Source organism: Astyanax mexicanus, chromosome 1 (genome assembly GCF_023375975.1).
Source record: "Astyanax mexicanus isolate ESR-SI-001 chromosome 1, AstMex3_surface, whole genome shotgun sequence".
NCBI classification, from domain to species: domain Eukaryota; kingdom Metazoa; phylum Chordata; class Actinopteri; order Characiformes; family Acestrorhamphidae; genus Astyanax; species Astyanax mexicanus.
In genome coordinates, this window is record NC_064408.1 from 121140945 (window position 1) to 121164537 (window position 23593).

At 39.7% G+C, this 23593-nt stretch overlaps 1 protein-coding gene across 1 annotated transcript in view; it reads right to left on the reverse strand.

Annotated features, from left to right (window-relative positions):
• The window catches only part of LOC125783645 (B-cell receptor CD22-like), a 141739-nt gene that overhangs the window by 12806 nt on the left and 105340 nt on the right, over positions 1–23593 (reverse strand). Inside the window, exons 9-10 of the mRNA XM_049467556.1 lie at positions 2723–2986; positions 838–1101 (exon numbers count right to left, since the gene is read on the reverse strand). Coding sequence (XP_049323513.1) covers positions 838–1101; positions 2723–2986 — 528 coding nt within the window. The remainder of the gene's footprint in view (positions 1–837; positions 1102–2722; positions 2987–23593) is intronic.

A 23593-nucleotide genomic window follows, 5' to 3' on the forward strand; every position in this document is an offset into this window, starting at 1 on the left:
TCTGGTATGTCACCTATAATGTTGTGTGCATTGCAATATTTTGAGCAGAACTGTGCTCTTACCCTGCTAATTAAACCTTCACACTGCTCTTACTGGTGCACTGTGCAATTAATGAAGATTGAACACCAGGCTGCTCCAATTTATCCATAAAACCTCCCACACTAAAATGACAGGTGTTTCAGTTGTATTATTTCTTCTAAATTCCAAATAAAAATATTGGGTTTCGCTTTTTAATACAGCACGTGTTTTAGAAGGTAAGTTCACTTTACTCACAGTGTAACTTATCTGGATGAACCAGTAGATTCAAAATAATTACTAGGTTCTACAGGTACAAGAGAGTTACAAGAGAGTAACAACTAGACAACTTTCTGAAACTTACTTTTTACTTTCCCAACACTCATGGTGTAACTGTTCTCTACTCTTTCCGCTCTGCTGGATGCCAGTTTTGGTTGCGTTGTGCTGCTGCTTACACTAGGCATCTCCTGCTGATAACAAGAGGGTTTTTTTCTAAAACTCATCACCTCTTTGATCGGTGTTTTGTAGTTTTGAGTCTCTACAGCCTCTGTAGTCATGTATCTGTCTCTCTACCTCAGAATAAAGTTGAGTCTCTTAAGTCTAGCTCACACATTTGTACATTTATGGTAAAAATATCACTGCTGAGGAACATTTATGGTAAAAATATCACTGCTGAGGTCAATTCATGGTATAAATATCACTGCCGAGGTAAATTTATGGTAAAAATATCACTGCTGAGGCAAATTCATGGTTGGTTTGAATTTGTGAATTTCTTATATCAGGTCAAAAACTATAAACAGAATAAAAGCAATAATAACTTACAGTGGACGTTCAGCTTGAGCTGCTCTGATTGACCCCGTCCAACAGAGTTAAACACAGTGCAGGAAACGGAGGTCTCCCGCAGGATATTTTTAAGGGTGTAGCGATGTTCTGCTCCACTCTTCTTCACAGTGGTGTTCATCTGAGAAACAGACCACTCGTAGCGAGAAGGTGGAGGTCTACTGGCAGCAGAACATGTGAGTGAGAGAGAACCACCCTCAACCACACTGTTTCCTTCAGCCTGTATTCTCACATCTGAGGGGGCATCTGTGAAAAAGCACAAATAGACCACCAAGAAGGACTGATCACATCCAACAGGATTAACTGTGGACGCTGTAAGAGGAAGCTGTCTGAAAGGGATGTTCGGGTGCTAACGGCAGAATTCAATGTGAACCTCAACTCTCCTGTTTCCACCAGAACTGTTCGTCACCACAATAAATTATTGTGCTCTAAAACCAGGTTTCAATTTCATTGTCCAACCCCTGTATATATAGTACAAGTAAAAATTTGGGCACACCTTCTTATTTAATGTTTTAGTTTATTTTTGTCCTACATAGTAAATGATTAGTGAAGTGATTCAGACTATAAAGGAACACATAAGGAATCATGTAGTAACTTAAAAATGTTAAACAAACCAAAATACATTTAGATTAACTTGAGGTTTCTGAGGCTGGTAACTCTGATTAACGTATCATGTGCTCTGCTGGACGCTCTGCTGGACGCTGGCCAGTTTTGGTTGCGTTGTGCTGCTGCTTACATCAAGCTTCTCCTGCTGATAACAAGAGTTTTTTTTTTTTAAATCATCACCTCTTTTATAGGTGTTTTGTAGTTTTGAGTCACTACAGCCTCTGTAGTCATGTATCTGTCTCTCTACATCAGAATAAAGCTTTGATTCTGGTCTTTCTACTGTTATCTGTTATATGAGTGTAGGGAATTTATGTTTTTTTGTTTTTTGACTGCAGTTGTTCCCTAGTCGTGTGTGTTGACGTAACACATTTTCTGCCATGGTACCACCAGCCATGAGATCTAGGTTGAACCATGTTAGCTTTTGACTGTGGTAACCTGTAGTTTGGTGGAGGAGTGGTTATGGGCGTATAAACCTTCCTTTCCTGGGGCGGTCCTGATGCGTGCCAGTATTATCATTATAGCGTTTTCGATGGTCTTTGCATCGACTGCATTTGAGGATACTTTTGAAAGTTCTTGACATGTCTAGGATTGACTTCATTAAGAAATGAAGGTCTGGATTGGAGCATTAATCATTAAGAAATGAAGGTCTGGATTGGAGCATTAATCAATATTCACTATTCACTGTATACCTGTAACTCTACCTCTTCACTACTTTACAACTGATGCTCTCAAACACATAAAGAGACAAGAAATTCAAGTAACTCTTGATGAGTTCAGCACAGCTGTTAACTAAAAGCCTGAATTCCAGGTGACTCTACCTCATAAAACTGATCATCTAAATAAGAGGAGCTACTTTGAAGAATCTAAAATATAAAACATATTCTGGTTTGTTTAACTTTTTTGATGACTTTAGAACTTTAAAAAAAAGAAAAAATACAGAATTTAAGGTGCGTCCATGGTACCATATATAGATTTTAATATATTCATTCACAGCCTCAATATATTATATTTTGCCCAATATATTATCTTCAGTCGTCTTTTTTTACTGTATTAATTTATTTTTTATGCTTTTTTTATGCTATATGTACATAAGTCAAGAGTTTCAATACATAATCTCAAGAACTCAAGGACAAATTATCTTGATCCCCTAAAAAAATGTATATTTTATTTGGTCCTCAATATATCTTAAATAATTTAAATGAGTAAATTTCTTATATTAGGTCAAAAAACTATAAACAGAATTAAAGCAATAATAACTTACAGTGGACATTCAGCTTGAGCTGCTCAGACTGACCCCGTCCAACAGAGTTAAACACAGTGCAGGAAACGGAGGTCTCCCGCTGGATATTTTTAAGGGTGTAGCGATGTTCTTTTCCACTGTACTTCTCAGTGGTGTCCATCTGAGAAACAGACCACTCGTAGCGAGAAGGTGGAGGTCTACTGGTAGCAGAACATTTGAGTGAGAGAGAACCACCCTCAACCACACTGTTTCCTTCAGCCTGTATTCTCACATCTGAGGGGGCATCTGTAAAAAATACACTATATTTGTAATATATTTCTATATTTGTAAGATTTAAGACTCAATGCAGAAGTTTAAGTGAAGTTAAATAACGTAATTTTCGGAGATTGATCCACGCCCTTACACCTCCCATTCCCAGACCTATATAAACCGTCACTTCCTCTCTACCTGCTTGTCAAACAACCTCACATGTGGTGTTGGCTCCTGCTACTGATCCGCTATGGTCCTTCACCTATATGTCTCCTGCCTCCGGTCGTTCCCTTCCACCCCGGCTTCTCCTCCGCCACTGCTCCCGGCTGCATTCCCTGGTAATGGTGTGTTTTTTCCCAACTTTAGCGGCTGGTGTCTCCTCTCCTGGCTCCCGCGAGGTCACCTTCAGACTTTGTCGACTCCTCCCCGCTGCCTCTCCTGGTGCGCACGCTCCTGCCTCCCGGCGTCCCTGTTTTCCCCCTCCAACCGGCATTCTTCCCCCCGGCCGCTGGGCGGCCGTGGCTCCGCCTACCTGCGGCTTTACTGGGCGGTACTTGAGCGTGGCCACTCCTCCTCTCTCTCCTATCAATGCACACTGTGCCTTTAGGCATCATCCAACCGCTCCCTCCATCTTCTAACTCCTCCCTCTCTCTCTCATTACTCGTCATCCAACCCCTCCCTCATCATCCAGCTCCTCTCTCTCTTATTACTCGTCATCCAACCCCTCCCTCATCATCCAACCCCTCCCTCACCATCCAACTCCTCTCTCTCTTTCTCTCATTACTCGTCATCCAACCCCTCCCACGTCATCCAACCCCTCCCTCACATCCAACTCCTCTCTCTCTTTCTCTCATTACTCGTCATCCAACCCCTCCCACGTCATCCAACCCGTCCCTCCGTCATCCCCCTCTTCCTCCCTCCATCATCCAACTCCTCTCCCCCGTCATCCCAACTCCGCCCCTCGTCATCCAGTCATCCCCATCATCCCTGCATCAGTCTGTCCGTCTTCCTGGCCCACCTCCCATCATCTCTCCTCATGAGCCGTCTGCCCACCGTCCTCCCTCGGCTATGCCTCTGCCTTCGTCCTTCCTGAGCCACGCCCCAGGCCCCTGTTGCCCTTCCAATGGCTTCCCGTCTGGCTTCTGTCTCCCACACCATGCCTCTCCAGCAGCCTCCTCCCCTCTGTTATCTTCATCCTCGCCTTCATCATTCTCGCCTTCATCTTTATCCCCACCCCCTTCATCGCATCCTTGCCACCTTCACCCTCGCCTTCATCACCTTACCATAGTCATCTTTGGTGCCATTATCGTCACTTTCATTGTCTTCGCAGCTATCACTGCCATCTTCATCACCATCGTCATCGACCCCATCTCTGCCTGTGTCACCATCATCATCGCCGTTGCCTACGTCATTGCCTTCTTCATGCCACCATCTCTGCCTACATCTCTGCCATCATCGCCATCATCATCTTCATGACCATCTTAATCACCATCATCACCACCATCTCTGCCCAGCTTGTAAAACTACACCACGCGCATCATTCCACAAGTCGTTTGACACCATACTCCACTCCACCCGATTCTGACTCCCTGGACCTCATTCTCTATGCTATGCCCCCACACTGCCTTCATCATCTTGCCAGCATTTGTTCTTTCCCATTCTTCCTTTACTTTTCTGCCTTAAGTACCTCTGCCTCAATTCTTCCTCAACTTCTACACCGATCTCCTCACCCTTTCCAACCACCACCAATTCTTTGTTCATCAAAGACGTCAACGAGAGCCTCGCGCTCTCAATCAGCATCTTCTTCGCTTTTCATATTCTGTCTTACTGTATTTCATGCCCTGCGCAGGTTACATTTCTACCTTCATTTCGCAACACCTTAAAACCATTTTCTCCCTTCTACTTATGTAAATCTGCTCTCACAATCGTCTGACAAATCTCACTATCCTAGATAATAGAGGTGTGCCAAAAAATCGATTCACATAAGAATCTTGATTCTCATTTACTACGATTCAGAATCGATTTAAAATGTCCCAAAATCGATTCTAAGGTCCAATCCCATTTCTTCCCTTGGCCCTACCCCTCACGGTAAGTTCACACTGCAGCGGCACGAAGCGTTTTTCGCTCCGCCTCCCACTGCCCAAAGCGACCGTGGCCGCTGCAGTTTGAACTTACCGTCAGACCCACACAGAGCGTAGGTGTATGAGAATCACCGGTAAGATGGCAGAACAAGCACTATATTACCTTAGATTAACGTGTAGTTTCAATGTTTTATGGCAGAATGCTTCATAACAAGCATAAAAAAGATCGCTAGTAGTTAGTTTCAGTTTCTGTTAGCTAGCTAACTAGCTAACTTTCCAGTTCCACCTTAAATAACGCTACAGGTGGCAGCGGGCTGCAGCATTTAAGGCGGAACGGAAAAATAACAATAAGCTAATCAGAGCTAATTTCAGCTCCTCATCACAGAGGAATTAAGGAATGGACAATATGAATTAATTTCTCCACCTCCTGCCCCCTTTCTGAAGAAATACAACGACCTTAAATTAACTAGTTAATCAGCAGCTGCTCCTGAACTTTAGCGCTCCACTGCTATCATCACATCAGCCCAGCAGCGTCACCTACACACCACCGCTAGTAGCCTGGTAATAAAGCAGTGTTATTTATTATTTATTTATTGTTCATTAACGTCATTGTGATATCCCAGTGATTCCTCTGTCACTGAAGACCCACATTCCTGCACATTTTATTGTTTTTGTAACACATTACCTTCTCCAGGACCAGTGTATATTTTGGAGGCTTTTTTTTCAATAAGTTTTCAATAAATTTTTATAAATCAAATCGTTTTGAATCAAAAATCGATTTTGAATCGAATCGTGGCCCCCAAAATCGGAATCGAATCGAATCGTGAGATAGTAAAAGATTCCCACCCCTACTAGATAATTAACCTTACCCTCAATCATACACAAATTCACCAGCTCAAATTTTCCAAGGACTACCCGATGACACGTTCCAAAAATATCACTTCTCTGGTAAATTTGTGGTAAAAATATCAGTGCTGAGGTACATTTGTGGTAAAAATAACACTGCTGAAGTAAATTTGTGGTAAAAATATCAGTGCTGAGGTAAACTTTTGGTAAAAAATATCAGTGGTGAAGTACAAGTGTAACAAAAATATCACTTCTGTGGTAAATTTGTGGAAAAATATCACTGCTGATGTAAATTTGTGGTAAAAATATCTCTGCTGAGGTAAAGTGTGAGAAAACATATCACTGCCGAGGCAAATTAAAGGCAAAAATATCACTGCTGAGGTAAATTTGTGGAAAAAAATCACTGCTAAGGTTAATTTATGGAAAGACTAGCACTGCTAAGGTACATTTGTGGTAAAAAAATATCACTGCTGAGGAGAATTTGTGGTAAAAATATCACTGCTGAGTTAAATGTGTGGTAAAAACATCACTGCTGAGGTAAATGTGTGGTAAGAATGATCACTGCTGATGTAAATAGTTTTAAATTGCAGGCTTAGAATATGTTTTGTTTAAAAACAAGACATTTAAATTTAATTTAAAAATAAACTATTTCTACATTTGCACTTGTTCCTCACCGCTTTCAGGCACATATCATTCTCTCACCCACAAACATTCACACATATATTTCTCACATACTCACATTCTGTACCTTATTTAAAAATGCAGATTCACACATATATCTTTCACACTCACACATCTATTAATGCTGCCACTCGGCATCAAAGCCATCCATCTATCTGTCTATCTATCTGTCTATCTATCTATATATCTGCTTCATCCTGGTCAGGAATCATTGGGTTGCATCATGTTGTTTTGTATTGTTCCAATTTTTTTGCAGTGGTGTGAAAAAAGAGCAGTGTGGACATAGATTTGTGGTAAAATATCACTGCTGAGGTAAATGTGTGGTACAAATATCACTGCTGAGGTAAATGTGTGGTACAAATATCACTGCTGAGGTAAATGTGTGGTACAAATATCACTGCTGAGGTAAATGTGTGGTACAAATATCACTGCTGATGTAAGTATTTTAAAAATTGTAGGATTAGAATATGTTTTGTTTGAAAAGCAAGACATTTAAATTTAATTTAAAAATAAACTATTTCTACATTTGCACTTGTTCCTCACCCCTTTCAGGCATATATCACACTCTCGCCCACAAACGTTCACACATATATTTCTCACATACTTACATTCTGTATCTTGTAAAGTGCAGATTCACACATATATCTTTCACACTCACACTGATCATCTATTAATGCTGCCACTCGGCATCAAAGTTCCTCTATCTATCTATCTATCTATCTGCTTCATTCTGGTCAGGAATCATTGGGTTACACCTGCCATTTTTCAGGTCTATTAATTGTGTCTAATATGTGTTGCATCATGTTTTTTTTTGTATTGTTCCAATTTTGTGCAGTGGTGTGAAAAAAGTGGTGTTTACCCTCTTCATGATTTCTTTTGTTTTTTTGCATGTTTCTCACTCTTACAGCTTTTTCTAAGTAGATTTGTTACATTTCTCACATCATGATTGGCATCACAACAAGTGCATTTCTCAAAACAGTTAGTGCAAACAGCAAAACTCAATTAAATACCTACAAACTACAAAAGCACATAACTCCCTTAGAATTCTTTGTTTTTGCCTCAAAATTAAATATTTATTTTGATTAACTCAAAGCATCAAAATAGGTTTGTTTTGGGTCATTGTCTTGCTGCAGAACCCAAGTACACCTGAGCTTGAGGTCACTAACAGATGGTCGGACATTCTCGACATGAAGCAGCAAAGCAGCCCCAGACCATCATTCTCCCACCACAATGTTTAACATTCAGTATAATTCAGTTCTTTTTCTGAAATTGTGTGTTACTTTTACACCAGATGCAACGGGACACACACCTTCCAAATGTTCCACTTTTGTCTCGTCAGTCAACAGAGCATTTTCCCAAGAGTCCTGGGTACGGTGGCCCAGAAGAGCACATCACAACAACATTTACAATGCAAACAAAAAGATGACAAAGCATTTTCTTAATTAGTTGCCTTGTCGTATTTTTGTTTGCTTTGTAATTGCTGTTGTGATGTGTCCTTCTGGGCCACCGTACCTGGGGATCATTGTTTTTGCTTAGCAGTGGTTTTCGTCTTGACACCCTGCCATATTTTGCCCAATATTTTTCAGTCTATTTTCATACATAAGGTGCACTGGATTATAAATCATTAAGCGAAATAAAAGTTTAATACGTCAGAGCATTTCTCTGTGAGGCAAATAAGGCCTACTCTTTTAAAGAATTAAAAAATAATGAAATTTAATAATAACAGAAAATTAAATATGAAATATAAAACTAAACCCAAAATACTAACAAAAATATAATCTTATGAATTTCAAAAGATAAGAACAAAAAACTTGTTTGTATCTTAACAAATATTTTTTGCGCATCTCAGCAGAGGATACTGACGTTTACGGTGCGAAGATAGGCCAGCAGCTCATTTAAGGAAACAGTAATGTTATTTTACTCTTTATTTTGTTTATTGTTAAACGTTAAAAGTCATGTATGCTTGCTGCAGTGTGTGTGTGTGTGTGTGTGTGCGTGCGTGCTCTACAGTGTGGGCAAAAGGTGTGAAAATAGACTGTAGACAGGATGTAAGATAGCAAAGAGCATCGTGACGCAAGTTGCGCAGGGTGTAAGATAGGGCCCATAGTGTGTTAAATTTAACACCAGCCAGGTTTCTGGACGCAGAGTTTAAGCTCCCTTCAAAGATTTTCTATAGGGTTTAGGTCTGGAGACTGGCTAGGCCACTCCAGAAGCTATATAATTTTTTAACAGAGCCATTCCTTGGTTATCCTGGCTGTGTGTGTTGGGTCATTGTCATGTTGGAAGACCCAGCCACAACCCATCTTCAACGCTCTTACTGAGGGAAATCTCGCAAAACATGGCCCCGGTCATCCTCTCCTTAATAAAAAAGGATGATGCATGATGCTTCCACCCCATGCTTCACAGTAACCATGGTGTTTTTGGATGGAACTCATCATTCTTCGTCCTCCAAACACGGTGAGTGGAATTAAGACTAAAAAGTTATATTTTGGTTACATCTGACCTCAGAACTTTCTCCCATGACTCCCCTGGATCATCCAAAAGGTCATGGACAAACTTAAGAACCTTCAGTGCCATATGTGACTTTAAACTATGACGTCTTGGTGTATTTTACCCACAGTAACCTTGGAAACAGTGGTGCCAGCTCTCTTCAGGTCATTGACCAGCTCCTCCCGTGTAGTTCTGGGCTGATTTCTAACCTTTCTTAGGATCACTGATTAAGATTGACTTGTGGAGGTCTACAATTTTGTCTCTGGTGTCTTTGGACAGCTCTTTGGTCTTAGGCATGTTATGCCAGGTTTACACTACACGACTTTTTAAGTCTTCAGTCATTGTGCTGTACACACTATACGACTGGTTGTGCTGTAATCGTGAATCCTTCAGTTTTTGAGACTTTCACACTACACAACTGATCAGCAACACAGGGTCACAAATTACACGATTTATCACTGTGGGAAATCACAGACTCACCTGGCTGCTCTCCAGAAACACATTTCGTCACGAGAACACACCTAAACTAAACGCACACGAAAAGTAGCCATGCCATTCCATAGAATCTCTATAGAGGAGAATACGCACTTAAAGTGAGTCCAACATGAACGGGTTCATGTGAAGCAACTGAGTTTATAAAAAATCTAAATCAGAGTTTATAAATGTCTGATCAATTTTATACTGAAATATGTACAGGTGCTGGTCAACGAATTAGAATAATTTGAAATAGTGCTATCATGAAATTCTTTGAATGCATTTTTTGTGCAGAAAGCAAATCAGGTGTTCACCGCACCTGTCCTACTCGTTAGACTAATCACAGAACTCGTTACCTGGAAAAAAATTAGCTCAGCTGAGCTTTCCAAAAGGCCCATTTAGGCCATTTAACTGTGACACTGTTGTTTTATTGAATTAGAATAATGGAGAAACCGTTTCATTGAATTAGAATAATTTTTATTATAATTACAATCATCACTTTCTCAGTATTTTGTGGCTGCCCCCTTGGCTTGTATGACTGCCTGAAGTCTCCGCGGCATCGATTTGACCAGCTTGTCGCAAGTTTCCGCACTCACAGCTTCCCAGGCAGTGGCGATGTTCTGCTTCAGTTGGTCCAGCGTAGTAGGCTTTCTGTCGCGAATTTTCCGCTTGACGATGGCCCAAAGGTTTTCAATGACATTGAGGTCAGGCGAGTTGGCCGGCCATGCCAAAACTTCAAGCTGTTTTTTAGTGAACCAATCTTTGGTCGACTTTGCCGCATGAGCCGGTGCAAGATCCTGTTGAAATATGAAGTCTTCTTCGCCGAACTGTTCCTCAACAGTCGGAATCAGGAACGTTTCCAGAACATCTTGATATACGGCAGCATTGACAGTCTTCTTGAGGAAGCAGAGTTTCCCTACACCTCGAGCGGACATGCATCCCCAGACCATAACGCTCTGGGGAAACTTGACGGATCTTTTCACGCACTCGTGGTTGTAGGTTTCGCCACCACGACGCCAGACACGAGGACCTTGGTCACCGAAGGAGATGCAGAAGCGTGATTCGTCACTGAAGACCACTTTCTGCCAGTCTTCAGCAGTCCACTCGCCGTGTTCTTTGGCCCACTTCAGCCGTTTCTCCATTTGTTTCTTGTTCAGCATCGGTTTTACTGCTGGAACGCGAGATTTGAAGCCGAGTTCGCGCAGACGACGGTAAGTGGTTGATCTGGAGACGTCAGCGCCGGTCTGCTTGTTCCACAAGTCGGTGAGCTCGGAAGTGGACTTGAACCAGTTGCTGACTGCGATCTTTCTCAGCTGTTTGTTGTCGCGAGCAGAAGTTTTTCGGACGCCGGAACAGTTGGCGAAGGGCTTGAATTTGAGCCACTATTCCGGTTGAGAGGTCGCGCTGCTTACCCATGATTGATTTTACAACTTAGAAATTCTACTCAACCCTGACTTTATACTGCACAGTGAACACTCTTCACAGAAAACAAAAATTCCAGCATTTATTCTAATTCAATGAAACGGTTTCTCCATTATTCTAATTCAATAAAACAACAGTGTCACAGTTAAATGGCCTAAATGGGCCTTTTGGAAAGCTCAGCTGAGCACATTTTTTTCCAGGTAACGAGTTCTGTGATTAGTCTAACGAGTAGGACAGGTGCGGTGAACACCTGATTTGCTTTCTGCACAAAAACTGCATTCAAAGAATTTCATGATTGCACTATTTCAAATTATTCTAATTCGTTGACCAGCACCTGTACTTATGTCCTCAACACAGAACTATGTCAAATGTTTTAGTACCGCAGACATAATTTGTTTTATTATTTTGAACTCCAGATGTAACCCGTTAAACATGCTCTACCTGCATCTCCAGGATCAGCTCGCCAACCAGTCAGCTCATAGTAGCAGTAAGCTAGTGCTTTACAGCTTTTTCTTAAGATAAACAGAAACGCTTTCTTAGTTTTTTTTTAGTAAAATACATTATTCTGCTTTCTAAAATTAAAGAAAGTTTTTAGCTTTTTGCTCTATTCACCTCTATTCATACATTACTCACTCACGGGCTCCATCTAGAGTTTAACAGTCATTTACTAATTTAACAGGAAGAATGGTAGAGTGGTCAGACTCTCCATAAACAGCTCTGGTGTGTTTTTGACCCGTGGTTCTCTCTTTCTGTGATCTCATTGGTTGTATGTAGCCGCTGTTCCTGACTCCTAGTCGCCGACTGAGTCAGATATTAAACACCGTCTTTTAGTAGTTCACACTACGCAACAGCGCAAGCGCCGAGTAATTTTTGTTGGCGATCAACGAAAAACTGTTGGCGACTGAAAAACTGGCCCAAAATCCTTGCATGAGTAGTTGGAGTCTTACTGATTGTGTGGGGTGGACAGGTGTCTTTATGCAGCTAACGACCTCAGTCAGGTGCTTCTAATTTAGAATAATAAGAGGAGTGGAGGTGAACTTTTTAGAGGCAGACTAACAGGTATTTGAGGGCCACAATTTTTGCTGATTGGCAGGTGTTCAAATACTTATTTTGCAGTAGTAACACACAAATAAATTAGTAAAAAAATCATACATTGTGATTTCCTGAATTTTAAGATTAAGGAATTTCAGAATCCTCCATGATTTCTAAATGGGAGAACCTGCAAAGTCGCAGGGTGTTCAAATACTTATTTTCCTCTCTGTAAAAATGACAAATAATAAAAAAAAATAATAGTTTTTATTATTTTGACAGTAGACTGGCGTACTCACATAAGACGTTGATCTGAAGGGCATTGCTGTAAGTCGTTTGACTGCTGAAGATGCTTCGGCATCTGAGATACTTCTCGTGGTCCTGAAGGGTTGGTTTGAACTTTGCTTGGAAGACCGAAGTCCACAGTCCGTCCTGGTCCTTTGTGGTGATCACACTGTTAGAAACACTAGATAAGCCAATCCATTCGACCGGTGGTGGAGATGAAGGACAGGAATGACGGATTGAGCAGGTAGTGGAGAACAGTTTTCCCTCCACTTGCTGGCTGTCCATGGAAATGCGGGGATTCTCAGGTTTCACTGTGAGAAAGTACAAGCCAAAGTCAGGAGCTGCAGGGTTTCTTGCATTTATTAGATTTCAGACAGTATGAACCCATAAAACTGGGTATTATGTTTTATCTGCTCAACTTTACCACTTCTGACAACACTAAAGATACCAAGTCTATTGCAGATCCCTGTCTTTTGTATCGTGAGGGCGCAAAAGTACGCCTTGCATGGCTCAAAATGTGCAAATGGCGCATATTAATTCTCTTAATTAATCATCAGTGTGTCAGTTATCATTCCCTTTAAGAGTCAGATGACCTCTGACTTTGGCGTGTTCATATCTTAACAGCGCGACACTTTTGCACGTTTCAGCAGGGACTGATACTGACCTGCTCATTTACACTGTGAAGATACACCAGCAGCTCATTTAAGGGAACAGTAATGTTATTTTATTCTTTATTCTGTTTATTGTGCATGTAGTAGCTAAGATAGGATTGGGCAGCTGACTGTTGAATGCTGACTGTTGTCAGGGTTCTAATCAATAAGTGGTGCACCTGTATTTCCTGCCGCCAAGATAAAAAAACGCCAGAAATTTACCTGAACACACCTTACTTCAGCCCACCACACCCATCAGTGTAGATTTATTCATAAACTCCGAAGCTATTTTAATAGCGCGAACACAGGGCTTGAAAATAAGACTGTTGACGGGGTGTAAGATAGCAACAAGCATCACGACTCGCCTTTTACAGGGTGCACGATAGGGCCCTAAGAGTTTCATAAAGATTGTGTTGTGTAAAGTTGTAACTGGTATAAGTTAATATACAGTTGCAAGAAAAAGTATGTGCACCCTTTGGGATTACTTTAAATATGTTCTGAGCTTCATCTACATCACAACAATAGACAAACACAGTCTGCTTAAACTAATACCACACAAAATATATATATGTCTGCATGGTTTTGTTGAACACAACATGTTAACATTCACAGTGATGGGGGGAAGTCTGTGAACCTTTGGATTTAATAACTGGTTGATCCTCCTTTGGCAGCAATAAAAAAAAAAACTATCAAAAGTTTCCTGTAGCTGCAGATCAGACCTGCGCAGAGTTCAGGAGGAATTTTGGATCAATCCTCTTCACTTAACTGTTTCAGTTCAGCAATATTTTTGAGCTATCTGGTGTGACTCACACTGTGCTCTTGCAGTCACCTTTACAGGACTTTACCACGCCTAGGGAAAGTAGCAACAGTCTCAACTTTCTCCATTTGTAGATCGTCTGTCTTACTGTGGACACATGAACATCAAGGCTTTTAGAGATACTTTTGTAAACCTTTCCAGCTTCATGCAAGTCAACAATTCTTGAACGTAGATCTTCTGAGAGCTCTTTTGTAAGAGGCATGATTCACATCAAGCAAAGCTTCTTAATAACAGCAAACTCAAAACTGGTGTGTGTTTTTATAGGACAGGACAGCTTTAACCAACACATCCAATCTCATCCGGGCTCCAATTCGCTATTAGAAAAGTCATTAGTCTAGGGGTTCACATACCTTTTTTTCCCCCTCACTGTGAATGTTAACATGTGTTCAATAAAACCATGCAAACAAATCTTTTTTTTGTGGTATTAGTTTAAGCAGACTGTGTTTGTCTATTGTTGTGACTTTGATGAAGCTCAGACGACAATTAATTACCAATTTATGCAGAAATCCAAGTATAATCCCAAAGGGTTCACATACTTTTACTTGCAACTGTAGTGACTCTGTATTGTAGTAAAGAAATGGGCGGAGCTTCTGGATGGAAATGGTGAACATGAGGCTTGTGTTGTGTACAGTAGTAAAGTTGAGTAAGTGGTATTAGTGAATATAGTAACTCTGTATTGTAGTAGAGAAGTAGGCGGAGCTTCTGGACATGATGAACATAAGGCTTGTGTTGTGTACAGTAAAGTTAAGTAGGTGGTGTTAGTGAATATAGTAACTCTGTATTGTAGTAGAGAAGTGGGCGGAGCTTCTTCTGGTCATGGTGAACATAAGGCTTGTGTTGTGTACAGTAAAGTTGTAAGTGGTATTAGTGAACATTGTAACTCTGTATTGTAGTAGAGAAATGGGCGGAGCTTCTGGTCATGGTGAATATAAGGCTTGTGTTGTGTACAGTAGTAAAGTTGTGAGTGGTATTAGGGAATACTCACCAGTGTTTATTTTGATGTAATGATACTTGTTACCGGTGTCAGGATGGATCCATGGATACATACTTGCACTGTTATCTTTTGGGCGTACTCTGTCGATCCTCAGGCTGCAGTCTCCTTGTGAAGGATCTCCTGGGATTGATGTTCTTCCTCTTAAACTGTCTGTTATATCTCCAGAGTTTCTGGAATACACTATTGGGTCTTTACCTGAAATGCTCAGGTACCAAACCACATGAGAGTGCGAGCTGGTGCTGCATGGTAGTGTAACACAGCTTCCCTCAACAGCTGTAACTGATTCTGGCACCTGAACGTCCCGACCATGGCACAGACAGATCAGCACTGAAACTGTAAAAAAAAAAAACAGAAGAATAAAGAGGTTAGAAAAATACTGAACTTACATTTTCACATAATTATCTGAACTTTCTACTCCTTACATTTTAATAGAAACAGCCTCATTACTCCTATTTCATTTCAGCTCGTTTGGGCACCCCTATTAATCTTAATCATTTTAGTTCTAAATATTTGGGTGTTTGCAACAGCCATTTCAGTTTGATATATCTAATAACTGATGGACACAGTAATACTTCAGGTAGTATAATACAGGACAAATCCTGCACCTAACAACTGGGGTTATACATAGAGCTCAGCCAGGATCTACTACTCACTCAACTAACAACAATATCCAACACCACCACAATCTGATACTGGCTCGACAAGGATCCAGAAGCACAGCCTAACACTATGTTCATGGTCCATTGCCTCAACTGCCAAGTATCCAGACCTACCGAAAAATAACCAATGAACAAACAGAATCCCTCCTTAATCTATGCTTAACTTCCTTTAACTATGACAACAACACACTAACCACAGCACCCTACCTAAGCACAATCACACACAATAAATGACATTATAAGTTGCGTGAGCAGAACACAGCAACCACTACCATCTGATACTGGCTCGACAAGAATCCAGAAGCATAGCAAACTATGTTCATGGTCCTTGCCTCAACTGCCAAGTACTCAGACGTCTGCAAAAACTCATGAGACAAATAACTACAAAAACAACAGCACCACACCAATCCCCTTCATCCAAACTCTAAACACCAACTTCAGTGCAAGCTCTTCTCAGGGGTCATCAGGCAGGCACCTTCCTTCGTCAGTGTTTCGCTGAATTAAGCCCACGACACCTAAAGAAAGCTAAACAGTGAAGTCTGGCGTCCCAGACCCACCCCCCTCCAAGCTTGCTGTTGAAGCACAAACTTATTCCCTTCCCCACGTAGCCTCAGCCCTTCTGAACCACAACCACTGACTAGATCTTTTAGCTACATCTGACAACTCTTTCACTACTGTCCTCAGAACACGACCTCTAATTCCGAATTCAGACAGCAGTCTTGTGGCAGACTTTGCTACAAAGCCTCTAGTACCTACCTCCACCGGTCTAATATATGCTTGCCACCCACGCTCTCTTACCTTAGCTACCAAGTCTGTATACTTCAGCCTTTTCCTTTCATAAGCTCCACCTACCTCGTCTTCAAACGGAACAGTTAGCTCTATAAAATACACTATCCGCTTACTTTCAGAGTACAATACTACATCCGGCCTCAAGGTTGTAACCAGAATGCACTCCGGGATCTGCAGTTTACTACCTACATCCACTAACAACTTCCAATCTCGTGCATCAGCCCACTTCCCAGCAGTTTTCAAGCACTGTGCTGTTTCTCCACTGTGCTGTCCCTCACGCAGCATAACTTCTAACTGCTTCTTATCAAGTGCACCTGCAAGAGATCTAAGTACCTGATTATGCCTCCATGTGTAGCGCCCCTGGGATAAACTCACCTTACATGCCGACAAAATGTGCTTCAGCGTGCCACTTCCTGCACATAGCTTACAACTTGGATCCTCACCCACCCACTGAGCAAATTTTTGTGGCGTTGGCAGAACATCATATGTAGCTCCCAAAAGAAACTTTAGACGACCTGTATCCAATCCCCATATCTCTCGCCAGGTGATTCTCCGCTTCTCTACACTTTCCCATCTCATCCACTGCCCCTGCTTACTCTGCCCTGCTGCTTTTGCTCTCCTTGCTTCCTCCTCCTGCTCACGAATAAACCCTGTAAACATGTGCCTTTTCTCTGGTGATGTGGCCTTGCCGAATGCTTTCCACGAATCACCTAAACCTAATCCTGCCCTCCCATTTTGCACCTGCCCCACAACATCCCTGTGCTCCAGTGCCCTCCTTGCTGCTTGAGTTGCTTCTCGAGCATTCCACTTTCTCCCAGACCTAGTCACTGGTGCTGTTGCTTTAACTGCATTTCACGTCCTACCTTAGCACATTTGAACTCCTCAACCAAGCTCGTCAATGGCAGTTCCAGCATCCCTCTCCCACACCAAGCCACACTACTGAGGCAATGCGGCACCCCCAACCATGTCCTTATAGCCTTGTTCATAACCCTTTCTAACCTCTCAACTGCAGAAATCGGAATATCATAAACTGTTAATGGCCACCTTAGACGAGGCAACAAACCAAACTGCAGACACCACAATTTCAATTTACCTGGCAAAAAAGACTTATCAATTCTATTAATGCCTCCACCATTTCCGTCCTCAACCCTTCCACCTGCTCTTTTCATTCAGTGTTGCAGTATACCACCTACCTAAACTCTTAACTGACTTTTCCAATATAGATGGTATGACTTCTCCCTCCATCATAAACCTTTCTTGTATCAACTTCCCTTTAATGATTGATACACTCCTAGACTTGCTCGGTTTAACTTTCATCCTAGCCAGCCTAAGATTATCATTTAACTTCCCTAGTAGTCGCCGGGTACATGGCACCGTAGTCGTTAACGTTGTCATATTGTCCATGAATGCCCTAATTGGTGGGAGCTGGGTGCCATCATGCAGCCTCTCCCCGCCTACGACCCACTTAGAAGCCCTAATAATCACCTCCATTGCCATCGTAAACGCTAGCAGTGAAATTGTACACCCTGCCATTATACCTGTTTCCAGTTGTTGCCAAGACGTGACACACTCCCCTACACTAAAGCAAAACTGTATATCTTCAAAATAGGCTTTAACTAACCTTGAAATCTCTTCTGGAACCATAAAAAATTCAAATGCCTTCCACAACAATGCATGTGGTACCAAACCAAAAGCATTAGCCAGATCTAAAAACACCACATGTAGATCCTTTTTCTCGGCTCTTGCTATTTGAATCTGGTGCCAAATCATACTATTATGCTCTATGCAACCAGAAAAACCTGAAATTCCTGCCTTTTGTACAGACGTATCAATTAACATTTCTTTTCAGGTATGTTGCTAGTCTACGTGCAACCACACTAAAGAAGATCTTACCCTCCACATTCAGCAGACTTATGGGATGGAACTGATCAATAGCCACAGAATCCTTTTCTTTTGGGAAAAGAACTCCACCTGCTCTGCGCCACTCCTTTGGAATAATCCCCTTCTTCCACACTACAGCCATTAGTTTCCATAAAAACTTCAAAACATCAGGTGCACTTTTATATAATCTATATGGAACCCCATTTGGCCCTGGGGCAGAACCTGCCTTTGCAGCCTTTACCACCTCCTGAACCTCACTCCACCTAACATCCATCTTCCACTCCACATCACCTAGCGGCGGCATGTCTGCTGGTAGGTCCAGGTCTCTAGACCTTTCCTTCTCTGTGTAAACTTTCTGAAAGTGCTCCTCCAACTCCCCCTTTCCCACCTTTAGATTTCCTGATTTCTCCTTACTAAACAGACTCTTAACAAATCTAAATGGATCTCTAAAGAACTCTATCCTAGCATGCTCCTTCTTCTTCCTCCTTTTCCTCATAGCCTCTGCTCTCCGCAATTTCACAAACTTACTTTTCAACTCCTCCTGCAATAACTCAATGCCCTCTCTTTCTGCCTCATTCCCCTTCTTCCACTTCTTTCTGAGTAACCTTGATTCCTTAACCAGTTTTTCTATTTCTACCTGCCGCCTTGATTTAACTACATCTTGACCCTTTACGTTCCTCTGCACAACACCAAATCTTGCCATTCCATAATCATAAATAACTTTACCTAGCCTGTTCAATTTACTCTCTCCTGTTCCCTTAAAACCCTCCAACATAACTTCATCATCATCATTAATACTCCTCCAAGCCATCTTGTCTCCTGTGCCTGGCCATTTAACTTTGGATCTTTGACCGATTCCTTTCTCCCTACCCATCTGCTTTCCGTTAGCCTTTGACCTATCAACACCTCCTTCATCCTCCACTCCTTCTGTGCTTAAGTTAGCCTCCCTAGTATCAAAGGTATTGATATCCTGCGGACTGTGGCACGTAACCTGCCACTGGACTTCAGCCGACTGACTCAAACAATTCTGTTCAAAGTATTGTTCAATGCGGGGCCCCTGCACTCCTTCACTCAAGCACCTCATCTTTCCTTGGTGTATCCTCAGCCCTCTCACTGATGTGACCTTGCTCCACCCACACACACAAGTCAGCATCTCCTTTCCACTTACCACCCCACCTGCCTCAATGCATAACCCACTTCTCGTAGTCATGTCCGTTCCAGAGTCCGTAACCATGTTATCCGCCTGTGAGTCATCTTCCACCCCTGCTCTCGCTGACTCCTGGGGTATTGCTTTTCTCTTTCTCAATGTAGCTTGCTTGGTTGCACACACATGGTTAACCATGGTGGCTGCTACCATGGATTGCCAGCCCATGGCGGCACCGTTAGGGTCTATTCCCTCTGTTGTCAACTGTTCTCTTCACAGCAGTCACTAGCTTAGCTAGATATCAAGTAGTATAATACAGGACAAATCCTGCACCTAACAGGATTGAAATGAGGTTTATTGTACTAACAGAAAATGTGCAATATGCATTAAACCAAAATAGACATTATAGCTTTTAAATGAGTAAAATGTGTTTTGTGTTATAGGACTCTGTGGGTGTGGCCTGAGCTTTAGTAATTAATGGCTTTATTTTTTACATTACTAACTTACATTACTTTTACTTTTATACTTTAAGTAGTTTTAGCTTTAAAAACAGTGTTTTTTTTTAAACACTTTTACTTAAAGAGTAAAGAGTTTGCTTTATCTTCCACAGAAGTATTTTAAACTCTAGTATCATACTCCACCATCATGCTAATTTGTGTTATTCACTGCAGTACTGAGAATAAGTGGTGGTGGTGGTTTTCTCTCCTGTGGTTTTCTGAGTATTGAAGAACAGAGTGCCATTAGGATGATAATAAACTATACAGAGAAACAGATACAGAACTACAGTCTGAACTTATAGTGTCCGTTATGCTCAGTATAGAAACAATGCGATGGTTTTGATGTTATGGCTGATTGTTGAACAGAACTTTGGGTACTTTACCAGTGAGACAAATGTTGAGAAAACTGTATCTCTTCATTACTGCAATCTGAGTCCTAGAAAAGTGAAAGACAGAAAACATATGCATTAAATTCGATTTTATATTATATTTTATTATACTGCACACATTGTTTTTTTACAGTGAGAAAATAATAAATATTTTCTAAAGGAATGAAATGAAGCTACATTTCTCCTATAAAAACAGGAAGATTCAGTCAGAAGGAGAATTGAACTGAAATGATATACGCCCTACTTCTCAGTGCTGCTTGTGGTGCACAGTGTACCACAGGGCTCAGTGCTGGGTTTCCTGTGCGTGTTCAGTCTGAACTTTGTGGCTTCTGTTTAAACCTCTAATTAACTCCGAGCTCAGACTAGATGACATTTATGTCTCTCATGATGTTCACTATGTCAGGTTAAGCAGTTATCTTCGTTTCGTTCCGTTGTTCTGTCGAGATGTGGCTACCCTGTCAAACCATGCTATCCTAGTGTATACACAGCTCTGGAAAGAATTAAGAGAGCACTTCTGTTTCTGAATCAGTTTCTCTGATTTTGCTATTTAAAGGTTTATGTTTGAGTAAAATGAACACTGTAGTTTTATTCTATAAACTACAGACAACATTTCTCCCAAATTCCAAATAAAAATATTTTAGTCATTTAGAGCATTTATTTACAGAAAATGAGAAATGGCTGAAATAACAAAAAAAAAAAAATGCAGAACTTTCAGACCTCAAATAATGCAAACATATGATTTGAACAGATGCAAATAAACATAAATACAGTAAAACATAACAAGGATTTTTTTCTCATTTTGAACTAAGTATGTTATATCCTGTAAGCCAAGCTGAAGAATAAAGTGTAGAGATTCCAGATTTCTCCTGGATGCTCCTCAGTCAGCATGTGTATATTATTATGTTCAGTTCCGTCAGCAGCTCATCTGATTGACCACATTTACCAGTAATTTGCCAAACCAGGTGTTGATTGATATGATGAGAACTAGAAATAAAAAGTTTTAGAAATGACTTTATAACCTTTTCCAGACTGATGATCAATGACTTTGTTTTCTTATCTGTTGTTGAGTTTCTTCAGATGGGGGTATAATAATAATGTGCTGCTTTTTGAGATCTTTTATCTGCTTGTAAAACTGCTGTTTGTATTTATTGTAATGTTGGTGTTTTACCGAGATAATAATCACTTACTGCACAGATAAGAAGCTTTTTCTTTGCTAAAAATGAACTGTATATTACTCATAAATAAATATAACACCCCCAGAACTAATAACTCAAATAATAAAAGATACATTACATAACTTAAAAATGTAAACAAACTGTTTTGAATTGAAAAAAAAATAAAGAAAGCAATGAAATGAAGTTACATTTCTCCTAAAAAGAAGAATATTATTTCAGTCTGAGGGAGCATTCTACTGAAATAATAAAAGCCCCGCAAAAAGAATGTGGGTATTGCATGCATGGAACAAGAACTAGTTTTAAATATAAAATCAACTAAAACAGACAAGTTTAAAAATAGACTGCACTCACTGAAACTGTTCTATATGGACAGTGCGGAACAAAAACCCACACAAAGAATTAAAAAACACATTTAAAAGCCTTTTTGTGAAAGTCAGAGGTGTTCTGATAAGTAAAATCAGGAAACTTTTTTTCATGGTTTAAAACGAGGTCACTAGACCATTATAACCTCTATAAGCCAGTTTCTTAAACAGGAACTAAGCCTTGTTATGAACTACACAGCATTTTGTAATGAAAATGTTCAATTGGAAGAAATATGTAATCTAGGAACAGTCTTAAACTAGGCTTATTCTGATCAGTATTTAATTACTTTATAACGCATTACTCTAATCAGACCATTTTTTCACTAATGAATAATCCAGCATTTCTATTTCTAATCCAGTAATCAGATTAAAGTAATTTATCTAGGTCAATGTGCGTTATTTTTATGTCATTTGTCTTATATTGGGATGTTGTTGGAAGCTGCTGAAAGTAACTTAAAATAACTCAGTTACTTTTAAAATAAAGTAATCCATAAAGTAACCTTTTCTAAGCTACTTTTTTAAAGTAACTATGGCATCACTGAATCTGACTCTTAGTCTATATCCATTTTCTTCTATTATTTTAATGTTCTTTTTTTAGTAATTGCTCAAGTATTTTACCGTTTAATATTTTAAGTTCCACTCATTTATTGGTTTATTTAGTTAGTTATTTGTTTGTTTTTGTTTGTTTATTTATTTAATATCTCTAATATATTTTATAGTTTACTTGCATTAGATTCCATTTTATATTATATTAATGCAGTCTTTTGTTTTTTTTTTTAACTTTATTAAATGTATTGGCTCATGTTACATTGTGAATTAGGGCCCACTCAATAAATTCCAGATAGTTTGATTGATTGATAGATTGATTGATTAGACTTGAAATGTAAAAATGTAAAACATTTTTTTATATAATTATGACGGATTCCATTCGAAGTCCAAAATATTGCAGTTAATAAACCAGAATATAGTGAAGAAAAAATGTTTTTTTTATCCATATTTCCAGATTTCTAGTTTTTCATTTCTGACGCTCAAAATCAGAAGTTCAGGATGAGTTCTAATTTTCCACTTTTTGCATCTTGTAACAAAAATCATAGGGTAAATCCAATCTGCATTACTTTAGTTTAGAACATCGATTAAATTTAATTATGTAAATTAATTAAGTAACGATGCAGTTTTTATTTTTTCCTGAAATTCTGATTTTTTATTTTTTTCTGAAATTTAAAGTTGAAAACCTGAAAACCCATTTTTTCTTCACAATGAAATATAGAATTTTACACAAAATTAAATATTGTCTAATTAAAAAAAATTAATTTGAACTGATAAATGTTACACTAAATAGGATAAAAAATTTGATCTGAAAAGAATTAGGAATAATAAACTATTGATATCCTGTGATAACTAAATAACAAAGTTTCTCATAACGTTTAGTTAAGACATAAATAATAGAAATAGCTAATAAATGGCTAATAATTATTCAAATCAGATGGATGCAAAGTTTGTTTAAAGCCTCATAATCATTCATTATTAAAAAATGCATATTATTCTTCAATACAATCAAACAATAAATTAATCAGTCAAACAATCAATCTACCTTTATGTCTATTGAGTTCATTGAGTGGGGCCTTAATTTACAATTTAGCTGAGAAAAAATATAAATTCGAATGCAAGTAAACTATAAAAGTAAAGAAGTCAAACTTAAAAATACAGTAAAATAATATTTACAAAAAAAAATCATAATAAAATGAAATAACCAATGAACAACCAATAATATATATTTGGGTGTAAAAAGTCAGAAAATTTAGCTAATAAATTATTATAATTATTATTAATTATAATATTATTATTATTAATTATAATATTATTAAATAACTCTTACCTTTGATGGCTGCGGCTGTATTAGTCTCTGCAGTCTTTACAGTGTGTTTATACTGGGCACAGCTCTGAGATCTGGGTGGGCTGCACAGCTTCCTTCCTTAAA